This window comes from Nyctibius grandis, chromosome 30, assembly GCF_013368605.1.
Source record: "Nyctibius grandis isolate bNycGra1 chromosome 30, bNycGra1.pri, whole genome shotgun sequence".
NCBI classification, from domain to species: Eukaryota; Metazoa; Chordata; class Aves; order Nyctibiiformes; family Nyctibiidae; genus Nyctibius; species Nyctibius grandis.
In genome coordinates this window covers 2,952,587-2,973,882 of record NC_090687.1, presented here as the reverse complement: position 1 = coordinate 2,973,882, position 21,296 = coordinate 2,952,587, and the positions used below count along the sequence as shown (strand labels likewise).

The 21,296-nt window shown below is 49.2% G+C and overlaps 1 protein-coding gene across 1 annotated transcript; it reads left to right on the top strand.

Moving 5' to 3' along the window:
* The first annotated feature begins 663 nt into the window (after window positions 1-663).
* On the top strand, window positions 664-20,194 carry NAA60 (N-alpha-acetyltransferase 60, NatF catalytic subunit). The gene is made up of 7 exons (XM_068420114.1): window positions 664-750; window positions 12,162-12,277; window positions 13,753-13,882; window positions 15,223-15,319; window positions 17,584-17,818; window positions 18,657-18,842; window positions 19,313-20,194. Exons 2-6 carry the CDS (start codon window positions 12,168-12,170, stop codon window positions 18,811-18,813), a joined length of 729 nt encoding a protein of 242 aa, XP_068276215.1. The 5' UTR covers window positions 664-750; window positions 12,162-12,167; the 3' UTR covers window positions 18,814-18,842; window positions 19,313-20,194.
* The last annotated feature ends 1,102 nt before the right edge of the window (window positions 20,195-21,296 follow it).

Sequence of the window (21,296 nt, the reverse complement as noted above, 5' to 3'; positions counted from 1 at the left end):
TCCACTGCTGTTGTCCTCATCGGAGAGGGTGTAGTGGCTGTGGTTACCTGGTTGGACACTGGCTGCAAAAATTGGACAGATTAGATCGAAGCTGTGAAAATCTGATTGGAATGAAACAGCTGAGAAGGAAACTGTGTTTGCCCTTCCCTGGAAAGGGACGGTAAATAATAATAATAATATAATAACAAAACTTCCTGTCAGGCAGTTGGGACTAGATGATCGTGGTAGGTCCCTTCCACCTGCAATATCCTGTCCTACCTCATCTCAATTTATAGAGCTTCGAATACAAGGAAAAACCCTTAAAAACTCTGAATTTCAGCAGTAGAGTCATTATTGGCATCAAGCCCCGGCAGTGTGACGGGTCGCCCCGGCGCCCCTGGCACAGCGTAGGACCGGGGGAAGCTGCGGGAGAGGCCCGTGACCAACCTGCGTTCAGTTTCGTGCTCAAGGATGCGGCGCTAATTTTAAATTGCCCCTTTAATTAGCACCCTGATGTCGCGCTGCCGCCCCTGCTCGGCGCTGCCCGCGTACCCCCGGGGGGGCGGGATTCCCTCCTGCGCCTGCGCGCCGGTCACGTGCCGGAGGCAGCCAATGGGGGCGCTCCTCGCCGCGCGGTGCCCGCGGAACGGAAGTGCCCGCCGGCCTCCGCCGCGCCCGCCGGCCCCTCGCTCGCCTCCGCCGCCCCGGGTATGCGTTGACCCGCCCCGCCCGCCCGCGGAGCGCCCGCCCGGCGCCCGCCGCCCCTCCGAGGTGAGAGGGGAAGCGCGCTCGGGGCCTCCGCCGTGGAGCGGGAGACGGGGGTTGCCATGGCGACCCCGGCAGCGCAGGGGATCCGTAGCATTAACCACCGCGTCTCCGTTTCCGCTTCCTCCGTAGCAGAATTTCCCTCGGGAGGGTCGGGAGTGTGTCCCGTATCGCTAGATCCAGCCCTTTCCGCTGCACGGGAGCTGCTCTGGCTCTCCCGGTTGCCCCGGGTCCCGGCTCACACGCCGCCCGGCTGGGTCAGGCCTAAGGCGCCCCGCGGAGCTGAGCCTTGTGTCTGAACCAGCCCGGAGAGCTTTAGCGGAGGGAAAGCGATTGCTCGGCTTCTTCTCTGGGCAGGACGAGGGCTGAGTGTTTTTACAGGTGGTATCTTGAGGGTTTTAATTGCAGCTGAACTTTAAACGTTGTCCCAAAGACTTCGCAGCCCAGCGCTTCCAGCTGGGCACGGCGGCCCTTGGCTTTGCCGGAGCGCCCCGGCTGCTGTGCCCGGTCCCTCGGGCTGCACGCCGGTGGTTACACCTGCACTATCCGTATGGTGAAAATAACATCTCCGTTTTGGAAACTGCTGAAAGTGCTGCTGCTTCCCGTGCCCGTCACAGTGACCAGGGCCGGTGCCCTCGCCACCCGCATTGCTGTGTCCAGCCATGAACTAAGCTTGTGTCTTAGACATTCACGCTTGATTATAGGCATCAAATTATTATCGTCTCCCGTGGTAAGCTGTTTAAATGTTTATGTTTGCTATGCTGAGTTGGAACTCTGTTAGCCTGCTCTGTATCTGTTGTAGTTTATCCTGTCTTTGTTATTCTACAGCACCTCCCAGTATCAGCTAGCCTGTGCTGGGTGACACTGGTGAGCTCCTCTGAACCTTGGCCGGTCGTTGGAGCTGTTCTCTGCTCTTGAGAACCGCGTGAACGTGGCTGAGTGGCCTTTTATTGACACATATATAGCAGCATTAAATATCTCTAACTATCTCATTCCAAAGGCTTTCTAGATGCGTGTTTTTCCTTCTCTGTCTGTTCTGATAATTCCCAGTATCTTATTTTGACTGCTGCTGAGCAGCAAACTAATATTCTCGGGGAACTTGCTGTGAGAACGTGGATTTTTTTTTTTCCCCTTGCAGTGCTTAACACAAACTGGAAATGTTTGCCTTTCTCCAACCTGCATTCCTTTTTCATCTATCAACTTACAGACTTTATCTGCCATTTTATTAGTCTTTTGGCATCGTGAGAGCTTCCTACAACTGTGAACAGCTTTAGATTTTACTGTCCTGGAAATCTGTGCCCTCTCCCAAAGGATCATCAATTTTTGTTGCCTATCTATTCACCTCTGCTACTGTCTAGTTTTTATGAATCTGCTGAATGGGTCATAGCTGCAATCTCTTTTCTCCATGGATTGATCCTAGATTTGTTTCATTTCTTTTAATCTGCCATAGACTCTCCTTAGTCCAGCTCAGTTTCCTCAAAAGCCTTTACGAGGGTCACTTCTGGTAGGTTTTTGGGAGTGCTGGTGCATGGTATTTTTTTTTTAAGTAAATCAATTGACTGCATGAATAAACTCTAGTAGATTTCTCAGAAGTGAGGTTCTCTTAAAAAAATCTGCTGGCTCTCTCCCAACATGTTACAATTAGTGTGAACTCTTCACTGACAAGATAACGTTGGAGCAGCCTCACCCCCATCTGAGGCAGTGATACTGGGTACTGCCTGGTGCCAGGCTTTTAAAGAAGATGGTTTTAATCTGGCAGGTTAAAAAAGTAGTTCTGTTATGTCTTGTAAACTGGTGCTTTAATTAGTCTTTATATGCCTGGTAGCAAATAAAGCAACATACAGTAGTGTGTAAGCGTTGTTCTAATACGTCGCTTTGTTCTTTGAAGTAGCTGCTGCTGTTGTTTCTCTCAGCTGGTTGCTTGATGTATTTAAAGCAAGTTGACTTAACATGTCTGAGGAGTTGGTAAGTGGCTGTGCTGTGGATGCCCTCTTAAAACCTGGGGCATTCTTTATTTTCATTTATTTTCCTAAGCCAGAGTGGTATCATCATGTCTTTTGGGATGTGGGCTGGCCTCAGATGTCATGAAAGTCTGGTGCTTCTCTCATGTCTGTTGTTTGTTCTTTCCCACTAAGGATGATCTTTATTTGCATGTGGAGGTGTTTTTTGGGGGGGATGTTATGAATATTGGTATTGGGCCAGTATAGTCTGATAAGCCGGTCTGTGAGTCGGTGCTGGTATCTCAGTCCATCGTCTGATGTGAACTGGTCCTGCCACCCCAGGAGCCATCCTCTCTCTTCCTGGCTGTTTTCCACCTCTCTGCCCACCACCCCAGCCACTCCCAGCATAATTCATGGAGTGGGCAGGAGCAGGTGAAACTGTGGTTGCAAAGGCTGGCTCTGGATGACAGTGCTGTTGTGAATACCTGAGGAATTACTGGGGACTTGCCCGTGAGTGGTTCGCAGGGCTGATTCAGAAGCCTTCAGGGCTCTGCCTTCCTGCTCAGCACAGGCCTTTGGTCATGGGCAGGAATTCCCTGCGGTGACTTGGTGCCAGCTGCTGCTGTTCATGCTTTGTTCCTCTGATGTTAAGACACCTTTAAAGAAACAATTGGGCTAAGCTGTTCAGTGTAGCAGCAGAGAACGTTCTTAGTTGAGCACCTCTTTTACAAACTTGAAAGTTAAACGCTTTCTGAAATCATTATTAGAGTGGTGTCGCTCCTGTCTTCCTGTTTGTTTCGACCAGCCACAGCGTGTCTGATGGCTTCAGCGCAGGGTGTTGCAAAAAGACTTAGAGCTTCGTGTCTCACACTACATCCCCCCACCTACACTTTCCCCCTTGCAAAAAGGTAGGAACGGAGCTGCTCAGTTTTCCAACATTAGCTTTTAATTAAGTTTTTAATTTCTCCTTTTCAAGGTAGTGCTGTGGATGTAAGAGCAGACGTCTGTGCCAGAATCCATGTTACTAGCTTGAAGCAGTAGCCGTGGGTTTTTTTGAGTCGCACCTGGGTGTCTCATGCAGGAAAACACCATTGAGAAGGAAAAGGAGCCATGTTGGCTCAAATTTTAAATTCGGGATCTTGGAGAGAAGGGAGTTTGGCACGCCTGGCTGCCAAGTAGGGAAGGAATGTTCTTTTCAAGTTTGTTTGTTTTTCTTTAAAGCACCTGGTTTGCAATAGCCTCTAAAAAGTTACTTGTTAGTGTCTCCTGTAGTGATGTAGGCGGAGGGACTGGGTTTTGCCGACAGCCGCGTGTTGCTGCTCAGTAATGAGGACAGTGCCTAGGAAATGGAGGCTCAAATTCCCCTCTCCCAGTGTTTGCACTGCACTAGGCTGAATTTCTGGCTGTTTTTTTTTTAGCCACTACATACGTTTTCTGTGCAGCTGTTTATTCTAATTTGGAAACGGCAGCGGGCCTGCATGTGTGATGAATTGTTTGGAGGGTTTTTTGTCCTCTGGAGGAAGAGCTGCCTACTGGAAACTCGCCGTGTTTGGCGTTTGCGAGGTATTCGATCTCTCCTCTAGCGAGCTGCTTCTAAATGTGCCTCTGTTGTGACCCTTCGGTTTTAACTCCCGGCAGTGCTGCTGTCACAAAGCAGATTTTCTCTTCTGCGTCTTAACAAGAAAAGATTTAACAGCAAAACCCTCTTAGAGAGTCTCGTTCGCTGTTCCCTGGAGGAATTGCTGTATCTGGGGCAGCAGGAAGCTGTGCCTTTTGCAGTGTGCTTTAGAGACACTATTTGGGTACCAGCTCCTGTGAAATGTACAGCTCCAGTAATGTATCTAGAGCTGTAGGGTAAAAGAACAGCCCAGAAAAGCAACTCACATGCAAAACATTAACGTTTCTGCTGCTGGAAGGCTGACAAGTCAAACTTCAAGTGTGCAGAGGATCAGGGATACAGCTATAAAAGGATTTCACTAACAGTAAGTGTTTTCATTTCAAATAACTGCTGCTTGCTGTGGAGGTAGAACTACATTTTGCTCTCTCATTTCTTAATATCCTTTTGGGGTCTGTTTCCAATCCTGAGCCTTCATGGCAGGAGGCCAAAGTGTTAATTACTGTGGCTCTGTGTTTTTGGCTTTGAGGCTTTTAGTCCTGTGGCGTGCACAGCTCAATCTGGGCGTGACAGCAGACGAAGGGCAGAGCTGGGAACAAGGTGCAAGTGCATTTCTTGGAATGATGTTTTCAGAATTTCAGAGCTGAGGAAAAATTGGCTGAGCAGCGTGGGGCGAGCCTTTGGGAGGAGGGCTGAATGCCAGGACGGGTTTTCCCAGGTTGTGTGCGACAGTGCTGCCTTCGTGACTGTCTGAGTCCAATACGCTCTGGCCAGGCTCTTGTAGATATTCCCCATGAGGAAGGCTTAATATCAAATGTACTTGTGTGGTATATTTGGTGTTACACGGGATGTAACACAAATGTTACATTTTGATTTAGCAGGGTGATACAGCAACATACTGAAATCGCAGCACAAGCATCATACAGCAGTGGCGATGTACAGTTGAATCCAAATACAAACGTGATGCCTGTTACCGGTCTCTGTATGTTCACCATCACCGTGCTCCGTGCCCGCAGTCACCAGGAAGGAATATGCAGATGGAAGCCGGCTCAGGCCCTTTGCTTTCTTCAGAGTTTACTTTATTAATTGCCCAGTCCTTATACTTCGGGCTCAGCCACATCTATGCTCCCCCATGCCGCTCTGGCTAGCTCAGGAAGACGTTATTCTTTGTTGATTGTCTCAGGGCACCTGACGATTCACTGGTGCAACTGTCTTATCTAAACCCAAGGATACCCTCCAGGCTCCCTGGTGTTGAGATAAACTCAGCTTTCTTTACAATACATTCTTCCCCAAGCTCACTGTTTTTTGCCTTCCTCCACTGCAGGGATGTGCTGGTCAGGTCCAGGCACTGACAAACTCCTTTCTCCAGAGTGATGTCCCAGAGAGAACTTCATTAGTGCTTGAGGTGTGCTCGGAGGCAAAATGGATCCGCATAGCAGGGCTGGGCTAACGGCGTCTCTTCCAGATGTGGCAGCCTAGGAAATTGTGCAGGGGGAGCTGGGTGAGGAGGGCAGTTTTGTGCACAGAAGGAAGCTGCTACTGAAGGAGTTTAAATAATGAGGAGCTCAAAGTCTTCAGCTTGTGCATGTCGCTGAGTGAGCAGGGTCCATGAGGGGCTCCTAGGCTCAGTGCTTGTGGCTCTGGTAGAAACTACAGAAAAACATCATGCCTGGATCAAAAGGTGTTATGGGCTATTGTGAAATAACATCATCTAGCATCAGAGCCTGTTACCAGCCATACAACTACATTATTTTCAGACTAAGGCACAAAATGAGTCATTTTGTCCTAGATTTCCCATTAAGTGTCTCGCTCACTCCAAACACCTGCTTCTGCTAATGTAGGGAATTAAGTGACGGCAGTTTTGGGCAGCCCTCCTGTGGGATGTGATGAGTGGTACAGGAATGGAGGTGAAACAATCACCATTTTGCTCATGACTGTGAACTCCGTGCTCCGTGACATACCAGAAACGAGGAGAACCACATCTCCTGGGGTTTATTCATTACTTGTCCTAAATGAACCTGCATGGGATTCTTAGAAGGAGCATTAAATGGAATAAATAGAGTGTAACAAGTAGCACATAGAGGTGTGCTTGTGTTGCACACGTAGCAGAGGGGGTTGTGTTGGTGTAGAGAGCACGTTTAACCCCCCAGCTTTCCAGCTGTGCCTTTGGGTGCAAAAGAACTAGTCTGAGCCCAGGCAGGGTGAGGAGGTTTGCTCCTCACTGATGTCACGTAGGACTGTGGGCCTGAGCAACCCGGTCTAAGTTGGGTTGAATCAGATGACCTCCGAAGGGTCCTTCCAACCTGATGGTTTTATTCTATGACCAGACTTGAAGTAGTACCTAGGAGGTATCAAGCTGAGTATTTAAATATCTTCAAAAACCATGTCTCCTATTGCTTTGATAATGTTGCCCTAAGACCTAGAAGCGCCTCTTTGAGATTCTTAGTAATGAATTCATGATGTTTTCAAATCCAGTCACAATTTTATTGTATTAAATAAAAGGAGCTTGGTAACAGGGGTGTCTGTGTGGAACATTCCCTCTGAGACCAGTAACCTAAAAACGCAGTAAGCTTAAAATGAAATGCAGAAGGGAAATCTTTACTGCTTTGTTGGAAATTAGACCTTTGGCTGATTCAGATTGAATGGTTTAATGTAAATCAAATCCCCGGTGCCAGATGGCGCAAGGTAGAGAGACTCATAGCTGTGACAGCTCCCGCTGGCGCTCTGAGTGGTGCTCCCCAGACAATGGCAGGTTCGTGTCTGTTTTGAGTGCTGGTTGCTCAGTCACAGCTGACGTGAGCCTGTCCTGCATTTTGAGGAGCTCTTAAAATTCTGTCTGGGCTTTGTTTGATCCTGTTTATTTACAAGAGAGAGACAACGCCAAGTGTCATTATTTTTTTCCTGGAAATCTTGTCTTGCTGGGATTTAAGGACTGTCCGCACAGAAGTCACAAGCAAGGATTTGGTGGCGACACGAGAGCAGCACCTCTGGTGAGGGTACCAGCTGTAAGGAGATCCCGCTCTGGCCCGCTGTGCGCGCATGCAAACCTTCCGGGGAGGATCTGCTGGTCTGTGTTTGTGCCGAGCAGATGGTCTGCTTGTGTAAAGTAAATACAGCTACTGGGCATATGCCCATCGCTGAGATGCTGGGTAGGAACATGCAGCCGCAGGCAGAGGGACGTGACCCGGCAGCTGGAGGAAGGGCCAACTCGCGTGTCGCCTGCACGGAGCAGACTCGTTCAGCACCGCCGCGGCTCCTCAGCCCTGGCCCGTGCGCGGTGTGTGCTTGGGAGTTGTCTGGCGGAACTTAATCTTTTCCTTCTGTGGAACGACAGCAGATAATCCTTCTTAATAATCTCGCAGCAGGGCGCTTGAAGAAAGCGTTTTGAGTTCCAGAAGGTGAAAATCTTCAGCCCAAGTACGTAAGGGTCTGCGCCGCACGGAGGTGCCTGCAGTACCGCGGTGGTCGGCCCCGTGTCTTTCGGGCAGCTCATCCTGAGTCGTAGGGTCGCTTTATAAAAATCCTCTACCCTGCCAGAGCTTGTTTTGCTTTATTCTTTCCTGCAGGTTTGTTTCTTTCTGTTCAGGATGAATTGATTTCAATTAGCTTTTAAATTGGAAAGTGAAAGATTTTGATGGACTTTAGTCCAGCTCTGTTTCTGCAAGTAAAGAAGATTCCTTTATGTTGGTTGTGTGAACACTAAATTTGAAGCCAATACCCCCCTTATTGGAAGTTATATATGTATACAATTCAGTTAGTATTCATTTAGCTTTAGTCCTAGGTTACCTTGCTTTTATTCTGCCAGGAAATTCAGTGATATTTGTTGCTAGATGGTAAAATTTTTTTATTTGGAATTTTCATGAGCTTATCTGGATGGAAGTTGAAGTCCAAATAAAAATTCATAAAAATGGCATCTTGTGATTGTTCATTGCTTAAATCCAACTCATTTTCACAGGATGCACGAGGCAGAAACATTGTTAATACATGTCTAATAGTGCTAAATGAGGGAAATCTTAACTTGTTGAACCGCTTGGCCAGGCTTTTGTAGGTGTGGAAGTGCTCGAGGGATTTTCAAAAGCATTTAAGCAGCGTCCTGCCAGATTCTAGGAAGCATTAGGCTTTATCTTGCATTTGAACAATTTGGATGAAGAGTGCTGATTCCATGTGGCTACCTTAATTTCTCTGAGAATTTGGTATTTTGTAGATTTTTCTCACTTTTTTTTTTCATACAAGGGATCTAAGAGGGAAAGAAAAGTTCCAGCTCTCGAGAAAAGCCGGAGTTGATGTTTCTTAGCTGTGAAGCATCTCATTCAAGTAAAGAAAGTGGCCCTGCACCTGATAGCTAACCTAGACTCAGAACAAGACCTACTCTTGGGCGGTAGGACCTGGAAGTGCTGGTGGTAGCAATGTCAGTACCCCTACTCGGCTCTTTGTGCGGCGTGAGTGTTGATAATTCACGGAGTCCCAGCCATCGCTGGGGCTGATGCTGGAAGCTAAAGGCTCCTCTGCCTTTTAGACTTGTGAAATACTGTTCTTTAGCTTATTAAAGCCAAAGATTTATGACATTATTTTTAAATAGTAAGTTTAGGCCTTACAACGTGCTTTAATTTTAAATTACATGTTAAATCGGCTTATTTAGTAATGTACTTACTATTTCTTTCATCCTACTTCCCTTACTGCTAAGGATTTGTAATGATATTTGACAGGTTCCTCTGCAGCCACCCAACACACGTAAGGCCAAAATGTTTTGCTAGATGTGTTTCAATAGAGCAAGGCAGAAGGCTAGTAGAACTACTCAAATCCCTTATACTTTCACCTACATTTTTTGAAATGAATTTGTTGTATGTTAATCTGCAGTTTTTAGGCAGGAAAGTGAATTAAATGCTCAGTTTCTAGTTCTACTCACTGCTAACTTCAGTATTTTGGAAAGGGCTGTCCTCAGAGCTTTTTCTAATGTTCAACTGCACGATCCCTTCCTAAGCACAAAATATTGGCTCATTTTATAATCCTCATGAGCGAGTGTTTCCCGTTTTGACAAAAGAGTGAGGTCGCTGTGCCCTGCTGGGTGGAGAGGCAGCGGGTGATGTTAGCCGTGCCACTTCCCAGACCGTGGCTATCGCATGAACAAAGACTGACACCTGAGAAAAAGATATTAAATAAGGTAACTTCACTTTGGGCTTTCAGAAATGGCTGTGGACCCCCTACAGTTAACTGCGCGTGGCTGGAGCATACGTTTTCCTTCACAGCACCCACCACTCGGCCTCAGAGGTCAGAGCTTGGTGTCGGTGTTGCAGCGGTGAGTGGAGCTGTGCTGCCTCTGAACCCCTGGGCTCCACACCGCCGTGCATCAGCTGCCTCAGCCAGCAGCGTGTGGAGCAGATCAGGCACAGCAAGTGAACGTGCCCTTCCTTCAAGGCCCCGTGGGGTAAAGCTGAGGCATCTTCAAAGGTCACCAGGGGCTGGTGGTGGAGAGCATGCTCACTGCTGTGACAGAGTACAGGTCCAAAGTCTAGCCTTGGAGGGCTTGAGCAAATTCTAGGAGTGTAAAATTAGTTTTAAAAGCAGCAAGGAGTACTGGTTTTGTGGGTGTTCTGGGTGCTCAAGTTGTTTTGAAACTAGCATCTGGGCTGATTGTGAAGGCTGTAGGCTGCTTGGTAAGTATGCAGCCACAGTCCTAGAACAGGCAGTGAAATAGCTGTGATTCTTTTTAAGGACTTCTTTGGAGAAGAACAAACAATCCATATCAATATGTGGATCACCCAGGATGACCTTCTCGGGGAAATACATAGGACCAGTCACTGGGAGGAAGGCTGTGTCTGGGGAGGATCCCTTCCTTGGAGAAACCCACCTCATTTCATCCTTCTCAAGAGCTGTAGGAGAACTTCCTTGGACCTCTGCTCTATTAAAGCATTTGGCCGTTCTTTCTGCCTGCATGGGAGAAGGGCTGGCAAAGATTTCTCTGGATAATAGTGGACCTTAATTGTATCCTTTCTCCTGTTGATATATTGGAACACATTGACATGTTCCAGGTTGCACAGAACGCAGTGGCAGAGTTCCTCCTTCCTCCCTGGGAGATCCGGGCTGATGCAGCGTGGGGGCTTTGAGCTGCTGTCCCAGAGGACGGAGGGGTGGGAGCTCACGCTGCGCTGGCCAGTGCAGAGGAGTCGTACAATGTGTGTGGCAGGGAGAGCGCCAAAGTCGAGGGTGAGCATAGTTCTCGTTAGCAGTGCTAATTACCTCTCTTTCAGCACGGATGTTGGGTTTCAGTGACCCTGGCATCTGGGCACTCTCTGTGCTCTGAATGTCATCATGTTGTGCCAACTGGGAGTTGCTCTCTACCAGTTAATCCAGGGAAACTGCAGAAAAAAGCTGGCTTATGTGCTGTAAAAGAGAAATTTGGGGGTGGAGTGGGGATTTTACGGCTTAGCCTGTTTTTTTCGTAGGGGTGCAGTGGCAGAGGGTGTTTCAAATTTTTAGGCGAGCAATCGCTCACAGTTGTGTGCTGTCAAACACGTCAAACTGGGACCGTTGCTGTGCCTACTCCTTTTGTGTGTCTTTGCCAGTTACAGAGTGTATTACAGAGGTGATGTGATTTTTGTGTTGAAGCTGCTCAAATGGCATATCTAGTCGAATGGGGAGTGTGTTTAAATCTGTTCCTTCTGGAGTCTCTGAGCTTCAAAGTGAGAGCACTGGAGAGCTGAGCATCCCCGTCACCAGGAGGGCATACCCAAGCGCTGCTGCGTGCAGCTTTTTCCTTATAACTTGCATTTTGAAACCAAGATTTGAGACTCTTAAAACTGGTAAAATAAAGTAAAAACACAAACAGACAACATTTTAAATGAAGGGTGTTTTTTTTTCCTTTGCATCCTGGTCTGGTTCTTTGACCTGGGGCTAGGAGGGCTCAAAGAGACCAAGCTGTGGATGGAGAACTGCAGGTGGCCCGTGAAAGGGCTGCGGCTCCTGCAGCTGCCCTGTCTCTGCCTGCCTTGTCTGCTCTGTGCACGCAGTGTCTCGCATGGGCCTTTGTCCTCCCTAAAGCCTGTTCTCAGGAGCTGTTCTTCATTCATGCGTCTGCACTCCAAAAGCTTTTACAACCGCTTTAGTTACTGCTTGCCTGTTTCCCTCTGGTACCTTGTTTAAAAAGGCTGAAGACATTGAAGTAAGTGTCCTGTACGTGGTTAGCAGGATTGTGGTACTGCTATGGTGAAAGAAAGTCTTGGGGTTTCTGTATTTGAACGCTCTCTGTGGGGCTGGAAAGCCAGCCCTCGTGGAGTTGTAGCACGTAGGAATGAGGGGAAATGAAACTAGATCTCATTTCACCAGCATAAGTTAAACAAAATTAACATTTTAAAGAATTTGAATCCTTTGCATCCATACTAACCGGAGATGACGGGATCGTGTAAGAGGACTTTATAAACGTTCTTCGAGCAGTGCTTCCTTTTTAAGCTGTTTGTTCAGTTTTGTTTTAACAAAGTGTTGGTCCTGCATAGACATTTGAAGAGCTCCACATTGTAAGGTACACTTGGCACATTGTTGGCTTATTTAATGAAGCATCCTGAGCTCTTTTTGGGAGTGGTTGGTGCCACGTGGTCCTTCACGCAGCATCGCTGGACTGCGCTCGCAGGGAGCGGGGTGCGTCAGGCTGGGAGGTGAGCTGTGCTTGTCCTGTGGGCAACAGGGCTTCAAGTTGCTTCTCAGGTTAATGTTACCATGTTTTGCTTCATCTCTCTTGAAAACTTGTTCTGCTAGGAAAAACTTTGTCAATGCTGAGAACCTCCCGCTGCCTTTGCGCAGATGCTTGACTGAAGCTGAGAGTCAGCATCCGTCCTTCATCGTTCCTAACGTGCCTTCTTCTCTTGCAGGCGTGAATGACAGAGGAGGTGCCCCCGACTGCACTTACGGACGTAAACCTGCGTCTTCTCTGCCACGATGACATAGACACAGTGAAGCAGCTCTGTGGCGACTGGTTCCCAATAGAGTACGTTACCGGTTTGGGGCGTGAGGTGGCGGGGATCTAGAAACAAATGCGGTGAAGCTGCACTGGGCCAGTTCAGAGCTGACACCAAATGCTCTGCAGCCATCTGGACTGTTGCTGAGATAGCAGCAGGTTCTGAATCTTTTATGCACTGTGGTGGTGTTCCTGTTAATGACCCTTTGCCACCTGTCCTGCAGCGTCCTAAAGTCATCAGAAAGTTCCTGTATGCAGATTTTGGCAGAAAAATGGGCTTTGTAATTAAGAGGGTGGATCAGCTTCCTGGGAAAGACTGGGTATGAGATGGGGAAAGGAGCACACCTCCAGCAAAAAGGCCAGCGTCCCTTTGCTTGTGGAAGCAAGCTGTGTTGTGGAGTGGGTGCCGAGGAAGCACTCTCAGAGCTGAACCAAACTGACACGGAGCAACTCTTCCTAAGGGAAGGTCTTTCTGAATGGCCCAGGAGGAGACTGAGCAGCACTTGTCGGTGTAGTCGGGATCACTGTTGCTCCCAAAGCTCTGGCAAAGATCTGGCTTAAAGCTGATCTCAGTCTGTCCCAGGTTGGTTCCCCAGGCCCCTGTTTGGTAAATGCTTGTGTCTGCACAGCAGGGGAGTAAGGAGCTTTTCTGGGGGGCAGTGATAGCTTTCTGGCTTAAAGCATCCAGGGAAACTACAGCTGCAGACTTCAAGGATTATTTTTCTTTAGCTTTGTTGAGAAAGTTTAGGGAGGATCTTAGGGGATTATGATTAAGATTGCATAAAATGTAACAAACCAGCAAAAGCATTCATAATATTTTGAATTTGTAGATTTCTTTTAAACACAAAGTATGCTGAACTCTCACTTGGAAATAAATTTGTCTATGCTAGCTTCCCCTTAGTGCTGCAGAAGGGGGAGGAGAGCTGGAGGCTGGTGGTGGGATTTTTTTTGTACCAATATGCAGTATTTTTTCACATGTGTATCAAATTAATTAGATCCTTACGCTCTTAGATGAGGCCAGATGGATCTTGCATTTAAAAATAACTTACTAAAGATGGAAGTGAAAGCTCTGGGCAATGAATATAAAATTAAAACGTGGTTGTCTTAGCAAGGCAGGAGGCCATTACATGAGCAGCCTGCATTGCTGCTTGGATGCAATTGAAAAACGTGCTACCAAATGGGGCACAGCAGCTGTTTGATGTTCATTGGTACCATACAACAGTGAAGACCGGAAAGGTGAATAACTTCCTAACCCAGATTCCATGAAATAACCTAAATTAGTAGCATAGAAAGAGCTTTACATTGACACATGGCTGAGCTACTTGGCTGTGTGTCCTTGCAGAAGACAGCCCTGTCAGTAGTGCAGCTTCCCTCCCTTAGCCCTGTGTGAAATACACTGGCCTGCACTCCCAGTCACTGGCATTTAAAGATGTTGCTGCCCATTTCCAGTTGAGCAGCATCTTAGCTCTGTGCCCCAAACGTGCCTGTTTTTCCCTCCTTCCCAGGTACCCTGACTCATGGTACCGAGATATCACTTCCAACAAGAAGTTCTTTTCCCTCGCGGCCACGTATAGAGGCTCCATCGTGGGAATGATAGTGGCAGAGATCAAGAGCAGAACAAAGGTGCATAAAGAGGTATGCTACTAAACTGAGCTGCAGTAGGAGATAGTCCACCTCTTGCCATGGTTAACTGGGATGGGATGTGGGGTATTTTTTCCTCCCTCTATCCAGACACTTGTAAGAGCAATCCTGAGTTAACGTGAGAAACCAAGAACATGCCCGTTTCCAGCTAACGGAGTGTGGGTGGTGGGGTGTATCTGAGCAGCCTGGTACCACAGAGTCTCTTCCTGCCGGGACTAGGCAGCTGTGGCCTGGTGGGAAGCTTGCTGCCTGATGTGCTGGGCGGAGAGATCAGATCATGCAGGTGTAATCCCAACGTGACTGTGTAGCAGGCCACCTCACTGCTGCCTGGCTGTTTGCAGTGTGCCGGGTCACCGCTGGTGGCTGAGGTACGTGCAGCTGTGGGAGAAGGAACCTCTTCCTCTTTTACATAAGAGTTGAACTTCTTCTGTGACTTCCTGCTGAAGCTCCTTCACTTACCCAGTCACTGTCTCAAACACAAAGCAGAGGTAACCGACCTGCAGAGAGCTCAGGCTTCAGGGATAACAGAGCTTGGAGGCCAGGAGAGACAAGACTACAGCAGAGAGGTGAAGAACAGGTGGTCACTGAAGACAGTATGGGAAAAGACCACTGGGTTAGTGTAGAGAAAACAGTGTGGGCAAGTGGATTAAAAAAAAAAGCAGGGACAATGCAGAGAGTGCGTAACTTCTGAAAGGCCACTAGTGTTGTGATGAAACAATAATCTTAACATTGGTAGGAACCGGGAGCATTGAGTGGCATGGGTCTCCTCACTCTAGCTATCTGGCTTCACCTCAAAGCTAGTTAAAGTCAGAAACTGCATCTTCAGCAACTCGTAACAAAAGGCTCTTGTTCCAGCCAAGCTGAAAGCCAGGGGCTTATTCCAACACTGCTCCAGGCGACAGAGCCTGTAGAACATGCTCCTTGTCCTCTACAGCAGTACAGAGATCTCCAGCTGACACGAAGCTCGGGCTGAGCGTGCAGGCAATAAGGACTGTTGCTGGACTGATCTAGACACTGATGTGTAACTCCAGAATTGGCACTTGACTCCTTCCTGGTAAAGAATGCAAATATATTCTGTCCCTAAGCTCACACATGACATCTATAGTAAGGAAACATCATGATTTGTGTTCTCCATCTGGGAAGACAATATGAAAATAGGAATACCCCCTAAGGGACCATGCTTGTTTTTTTTAACTCCCCACCTCCTTTCCAGAAGCTTCAGCTAAGACTGCTCCTGCTATAGCCTTGTTTTCAGATGTTTTAGTATGGGATTCTGGCCTTCTCCTGTGCTTCCGCAGGTATCTCACTAAATAACTTGTCACATCTCTACTCAGGATGGAGACATCCTAGCTTCCAATTTTCCTGTGGACACTCAAGTCGCTTACATCCTAAGTCTTGGAGTGGTCAAGGAGTTCAGAAAACATGGAATAGGTAAGATGCTGCTAAGTGACAACTCTGTTGCTGTCATTTGCCACGTGTGGCTGGTGGGCATGACTGAAGGAGCCTGACCATTTCACCGCAATACCCTTTTGAGACAAGTTTGTTGGTGATTTATACCAGCAATTGGGAAGGTGGTGTGCTCACATCCCCTTCTTGGTGTTCATGCAGGTGCACTGAGATGTTTTCACTGGTGTAGGCACAACACAATGTGCAGATGTTTCCAAAGAGCACAGGGTTTTGTCAGTCTTGTTCCCAGGGGACAGCTGAGCACACCAAAAACTTGCACTCCTGCTGCTGAGACTGACTGGAGCGCTAGGACTTCATCCTGGAGCAGGGTTTGAAGCGATTTTCTTTCATGGGTATCAGAAGCCTGGTCCCCGAGGCAGAAAATATGTCTGTTTTTAACCTTTCAACTTCAACAGATAGAACAAACATTTAGGAAAAGACAAAGGGAACTGGATAGAGAGTGTAACTTGGACCGGATTAAATCTGTCAAATGCACGTAAAAGCCAGCTCTGAATGCCTGCTGCAACACGCAGCGTTTCTGCAGCCGTTTGAAAACCCTGCAGCCAGGAAGGCTTATCTCTGCTTAGAGCAGGATGTGTTTTGTCATCAAATAAGTGCTCTTGTGGTGCAATTTCAAGCGCGATCTGTATCTTTGATCTGCAAAAGGAAACAGACCAGGTTTGGCAGCATGACCTGGTGTTGCACATCTGGAGTCTCCTCAGTGGATACAGGTATAACTGCTCTTCCTTGAGCCCTCCCTTCTCCCCCAGTCATGTTTAGAAGGGTACAAACTGACAGGACACATAAAGAAATGAGCAGAAGAGCCCTCAGTGGGAGCCCTGTTTTTAAAACTTGCATTGAAATGCTACTGCAGATAAATTTTCTGTACAAAGAAGAAAATACTTGCACGGAATAATGTTCAGAGAAGGTGGCAAACGGGCCTTCTGTTCTGTAAAGTTGTGGCTGTTTTGAGTCCCCTTTCAGTTTCCAAATCCTATGGGTTTTTTGGCTTTATCTTGCTGACTTGTCTTCTTTCAGTATCAGTATTTCCTGTATCCATCCCATTTAGATCGCACGTTGCTGTGCTCTCTCAAAACCTTAGGACTTGTACCTATTGCAAAACCACCTAAAAAAGCTGCTGCCTGCTGCTGCTTTGTCTGAGACCTTTCTCTTGAGAGTTTTTCCACTTATATTTGAAGCCGAAGTCTTTCATGCAGGAGACTTTTCACCTGAGGCATACTTCTAAGCACTAAAGCTCTGATTTTTCTCTGGCAGGCATTAAAAGGCTTTGGTTTCTAGTTCTCTGCTATTCTTAAACCAGAGGGCAGTTGGATTTCTGAGAGACAGGAGAGTGGAATATCTCCTAACAAAATTAAACTGCTCTCCTCTTGATGTCTGTCAGTGTCTTTTTGTGCTTGCCTGATATAAATTCCTACTAAGTATCAAGTGACCATGAAGTGGTCTGGGGATTGTGAAACAGCAGCACAAGTCTCGTCTGTGTGTGTGTGTATTAGCTAAGCTGTTTCTTTAGCCTGTTGTTACCACACCTGATGGAAGAAGTTCCCTTGCAGGTTCTGCTGGGTCCTTCATGCTGTGTTGAGGTGGTTTGGATGAACCTCCAGATCTCCTCTCTTGGGGCTGGAGTATTCTCTGTGCCCTACTTCGGTTTCTCCTGCTGACAAGCGGCTGCAGAAAATCCAGGTTGAGTGAGACTATGCCTCACCTCTCCTCCTAAGAAGGGATCTTAAAATACTACCAGTTCTTAGATTTTAATTCGAGTGCAGCAGATGCAATCCAATAACCTGCTTGTGAAGTCTTGTTTTGGCTCTGTGCTGTTTTAAATGGCTTTCAAATAAATAAATGTGATGGAATTGATACCACTGAAAATGACTCACTGACCTTCCCCAAAGCTGAGAGCTGCTTGGTTGGGGATGGGCAGTACTGGCAGATTCCCATGTCTGGCTCATCTTTGTGGTTATTGAATCAGAAGTTTATGTCTTTATAAAATGTGTTTCGTGAAGCCATGCTCATAGGTGAGATGAGATTCATTTTAAAACCATGTACCATGGTCCTGCTAAATTCATCAAGAGGGTCTGTGAGAACTGGGTGGGATCTGGGGTCTTCAAGCGTTACAGCAATCGCTGCTTAGACGCTGGGTGCAGGAGATCTCAGCTGGGACCCACGAACCCTTGTGCCGTCCCTGAGAAGGCAGCTGCACTCTGTGATTCTGCTGCTCTTCCCTTCAACAGGTTCGCTCTTGCTTGAGAGTTTAAAAGACCATATATCAACGACTGCCCAAGACCACTGCAAAGCCATCTACCTGCACGTCCTCACCACTAACAACACAGCAATAAACTTCTATGAAAACAGAGACTTTAAACAGCACCACTACCTTCCCTATTATTATTCCATCCGAGGGGTCCTCAAAGATGGCTTCACCTATGTTCTGTACATCAACGGCGGACACCCACCCTGGACAATCTTATATCCTTTACCTTCGGTCCGATGAGCAGTGGAGCACACTAAGCAGACACCAAACCGTGTTTTGGGTTAAAAACAGCAAGCAGCAAAGTGTGACCTGGCTAGGTCTGGGGACTGATGCCTGCTGAGATGCCAGTTTAACCTGAAGCTGGAAGGAGGGGGATGTTAGAGGGATTTGAAGGGACCTGTTTGTGCCCAAGCTCCCTCTCCTCCTCTGGGAACAGTTCAGGGAGGCAGTGTAGGATGGTACATTGAATTCTACGTTGGAGTGAGTTTGATGCCAGTGATAGTGAATGCTGGTGCTAAGCCAGAGTGCTAGGCGTGCTCTGGCCTGTGTGGTGCTGGATTCATCCAGCAGCACGGCAGAGAAGCCCTTGGTCTTGTTTCCTGTGGCCTAGGATCCCCTGTGACCCTGGCCTGGCCTGGATTTCAGCAGGCTGCTCTCAAACTGACTTTGGGAGTTTATTTCAGGTCGTTGGATCACGAAGAAGAAATCTGATCTTTCCTGGGTGTAGCTGGTCAGTCCAAACCTCTCCAGGCAGGCGGGTAGGTTGCCATCCCCACAGGAACTCACTGTGGAGCGAAAAGGGAACGAGCAGCCGCTTAGAGGAGGTGTTTCCCACACAAGCTGGAGCCAGTGTTCCCAAACTGCTGCCTTTTATGGTGCAAAGCAGACCTGCTTTTGACAGAAAGGAGCAGGCAATTAATACAAGATCTGTCTAACTGAGCAGAGCAGCTTTCGCTGTGTCACGGGGCTCGTTAGGGAGTGCTAGTCCACAGAGTATTTTAAGTTATTTCTTAAATTACAGTGTACATGTTGCTGTCCTTAACTTATAGCCACTGACTACCTACAGCACATTGGATCAACGCTAGCCAGCCTGAGCCCGTGCTCGATTCCCCAGAGGATATATCGGCAGGCCCAGAGCCTTCTCTGCAGCCTTCTGCCCTGGTCTGGCATTTCTGCCAAGAGCGGCATTGAGTACAGCCGGACGATGTGACTGCATCGGGAGGTGGACAGAAAGCAGAGGTGGGTGCCTGGGGGGAGCTCCCTCCTCTGCCCGTGGTGATGCCACGGCCGCTGTCTCAGGGCAGCGTGCTGGGGCGAGGGCTGCCCAAGCTGCAGCTCTGCTGCTGTGTGTCTGGGGCATCGCTGTGCTCTGCGCTCCAGCTGGTGGCCAAACTCCTGTTGGTTTTATTTGAAGGGAGTTTGAATTCTGATCTTGTTGACCTGAGCCCAGAGCCTGACAGCAGACTGAACCTGTCCCTCTGTCTCCTTTTCCCAGCTCTGTTAGACCAGCTTATAAGACCCAGAGAGACCGAGTCCTTGCTCTTTCCCCAGCTCAGTGTCCCAGCACAGTAACTGGTAGCCTGTTTGCTGCCAGTTGCATTGCAGGTCTCTGACAACAAGGTCTTCAGGGCAGTGGCTCCCCAGCACACTTGAAGAATCCCATAACACCTGGTTTCCCTAAGACAGCTGCCCTCTTTGTCTTTCCACAGGATTGTTCTTCCTTATGTCTCCTGGACCACCCGGCTCTGCGCTGATTCCAGCAGTGACGGCTCTTGGCCAGTGACCCAGCCCCTGGACAGGACTCCCTGCTCACAGAATCAATCAGGTTGGAAGAGCCCTCTGGGCTCATCGAGTCCAACCATGGCCCTGACACCACCATGTCAACTAGACCATGGCACTAAGTGCCACGTCCAGTCTTTTCTTAAGCACCTCCAGCTATGGTGACTCCACCACCTCCCTGGGCAGCTTCACAGGTTGACCAAAATTTGGCAGACTTCCCACTTGACGGGCTCAGCCCTGACGTACCCCCCGTGGCCTGGAGCCTGCGAGCACTGCCCGGGCAGGCCTGGCTGGCGTGCGAGGCGCCTGGCTGTGCCGCAGCCCAGGGCCCCCCGCGTCACCGGTCTGTGTGCATGTTGCACTGTCGCCGCCACTTCCCTTGCCCCTGGTTTGCTCCTATTCGCATATGTGATGTGCGGGGGGTTCAGCTGCTGCTTCCACACCATGGCCACTGAAAGCAGCGTGAATGAGGTTAATGACTCTGCACTGACCAACCATGTAAGTGAGCTGTAAGCACCGTGGCAGGCCGCTGCTGGCAGAACACACAGTCGTGCCCTTGTTGCAAGGGAAGGTGGGAGCTGGGCGAGGGGGAGCAGGGAGTGAAGACTGTGTCTGGGTCCTGCCGTCAGCTGCTGCCGCTGGTGCTTCCTGCAGGTGACTTCCAGGGAGGGGAGCTGCCTCGCATGAGAAACAGCCCAGCCCCACCAGCCCTCTGGGGTGACCTAGAAAGCAGCATCTAATTCGGGATGCATCAAGTAGAGGGCAGGGAATGAAATTGCTATTTCATAGTGAAATATATATATTATACTGTATAGATCGTTCTGCCTTTGTCCAAGTTGGAATGTAGCAGGGGAGGGGAGCTGGGGGTGTAGAGCTGCTGCAGGGTCTGGTCCAGAGCCCTGCTCCGCTGTATGCACCCTCCCTTGGTAGCAGGGCTGGCCTCTTGCACGATGTTCAGGGATGAGATCTGGGCACAGATCACAGCAGCTTTTCCTTGCTGAAGAAAAGCCCCCCCAGACACTCTCTGGTGTGCTTCAGGCCGTACTCTGGGCATCACCACAGGGCTGTGCTGGCGGACAGGAGGCTCCTGCCCTGGCTGCGGGACCCCTGGGGCTGGGGCTCGGCTCAGTTAATGTCCAGCCTGCGCGGAGGGTCCCGATGTGCCCGTGTGCTGCAGCCAGGCCAGGCCCCCTTCCTGCGCCCTGGAGGGAGGGCGGGCGAGCGCTTTGCTTTTAAGGTGGGTGTTGGTGCAGCTCACCCAGCCTGGGCATGTATGGGCGGTGCAGGTACCCCTGCGCCCTGCCCGGGTCCCCTGGTGCATCCCCCTTCCCTGGCCGAGGCTCTTCCCCTGCTCAGCACCATGCTCCTCGTTCCCTTCTCATCGTGAAACTGGGACCTGAGCAAAGGAGGGTGAAGCAGCTGGTGCAGGGCCTGCGTGTGCAGCTGGGGCAGCGCTGGCAGCGGGCAGGGCCTGGGGAGGAGACAGCACAGGTCACTTGGGCTTAGAAGAGAAAAAAAAAAAACACCCCCCCACGTTAAGGTCCTGCAGCCGATGCCCATACAAAGCCGTGTCTGTAAGCCCCTGAGGGGGATTAGTTAACAAAAGGGTGCAGGAGGGGAGCTTGCCCCAGGGGCAGGCGCATACTGGGTCTGGGAGCAGCAGAAGGCTGTTCTGGGAGGTGCTGGTCCCTCTGCTGGGACTCAGAGAGGTCTGGCTCAGTGACAGATAGATACACAAGGTTAAAAAAACCTGTTTCCATGGGGCCAGTCAAGCACGGAGCTGCGGGAGCGTCTCCATCCCTGGAGACCTGCAAGCCCCGGGAAGCCCGGGCTGGCCTCGGCTGTTGGACCAGAGCACTCCTGAGGCTCCTTCCAGCCCCTGCGTCTGGGGTTCCCCGTCAGCTCAGAAGCATG

Bases quoted from the DNA above. Each gene is read 5' to 3' on its own strand.
- NAA60 (XM_068420114.1), top strand. From the start codon at position 12,168: ATGACAGAGGAGGTGCCCCCGACTGCACTTACGGACGTAAACCTGCGT. The intron at 12,278-13,752 runs GTACGTTACCGG...CCTCCTTCCCAG, and splicing joins GGCGACTGGTTCCCAATAGA to GTACCCTGACTCATGGTACC. The intron at 13,883-15,222 runs GTATGCTACTAA...ATCTCTACTCAG, and splicing joins GAACAAAGGTGCATAAAGAG to GATGGAGACATCCTAGCTTC.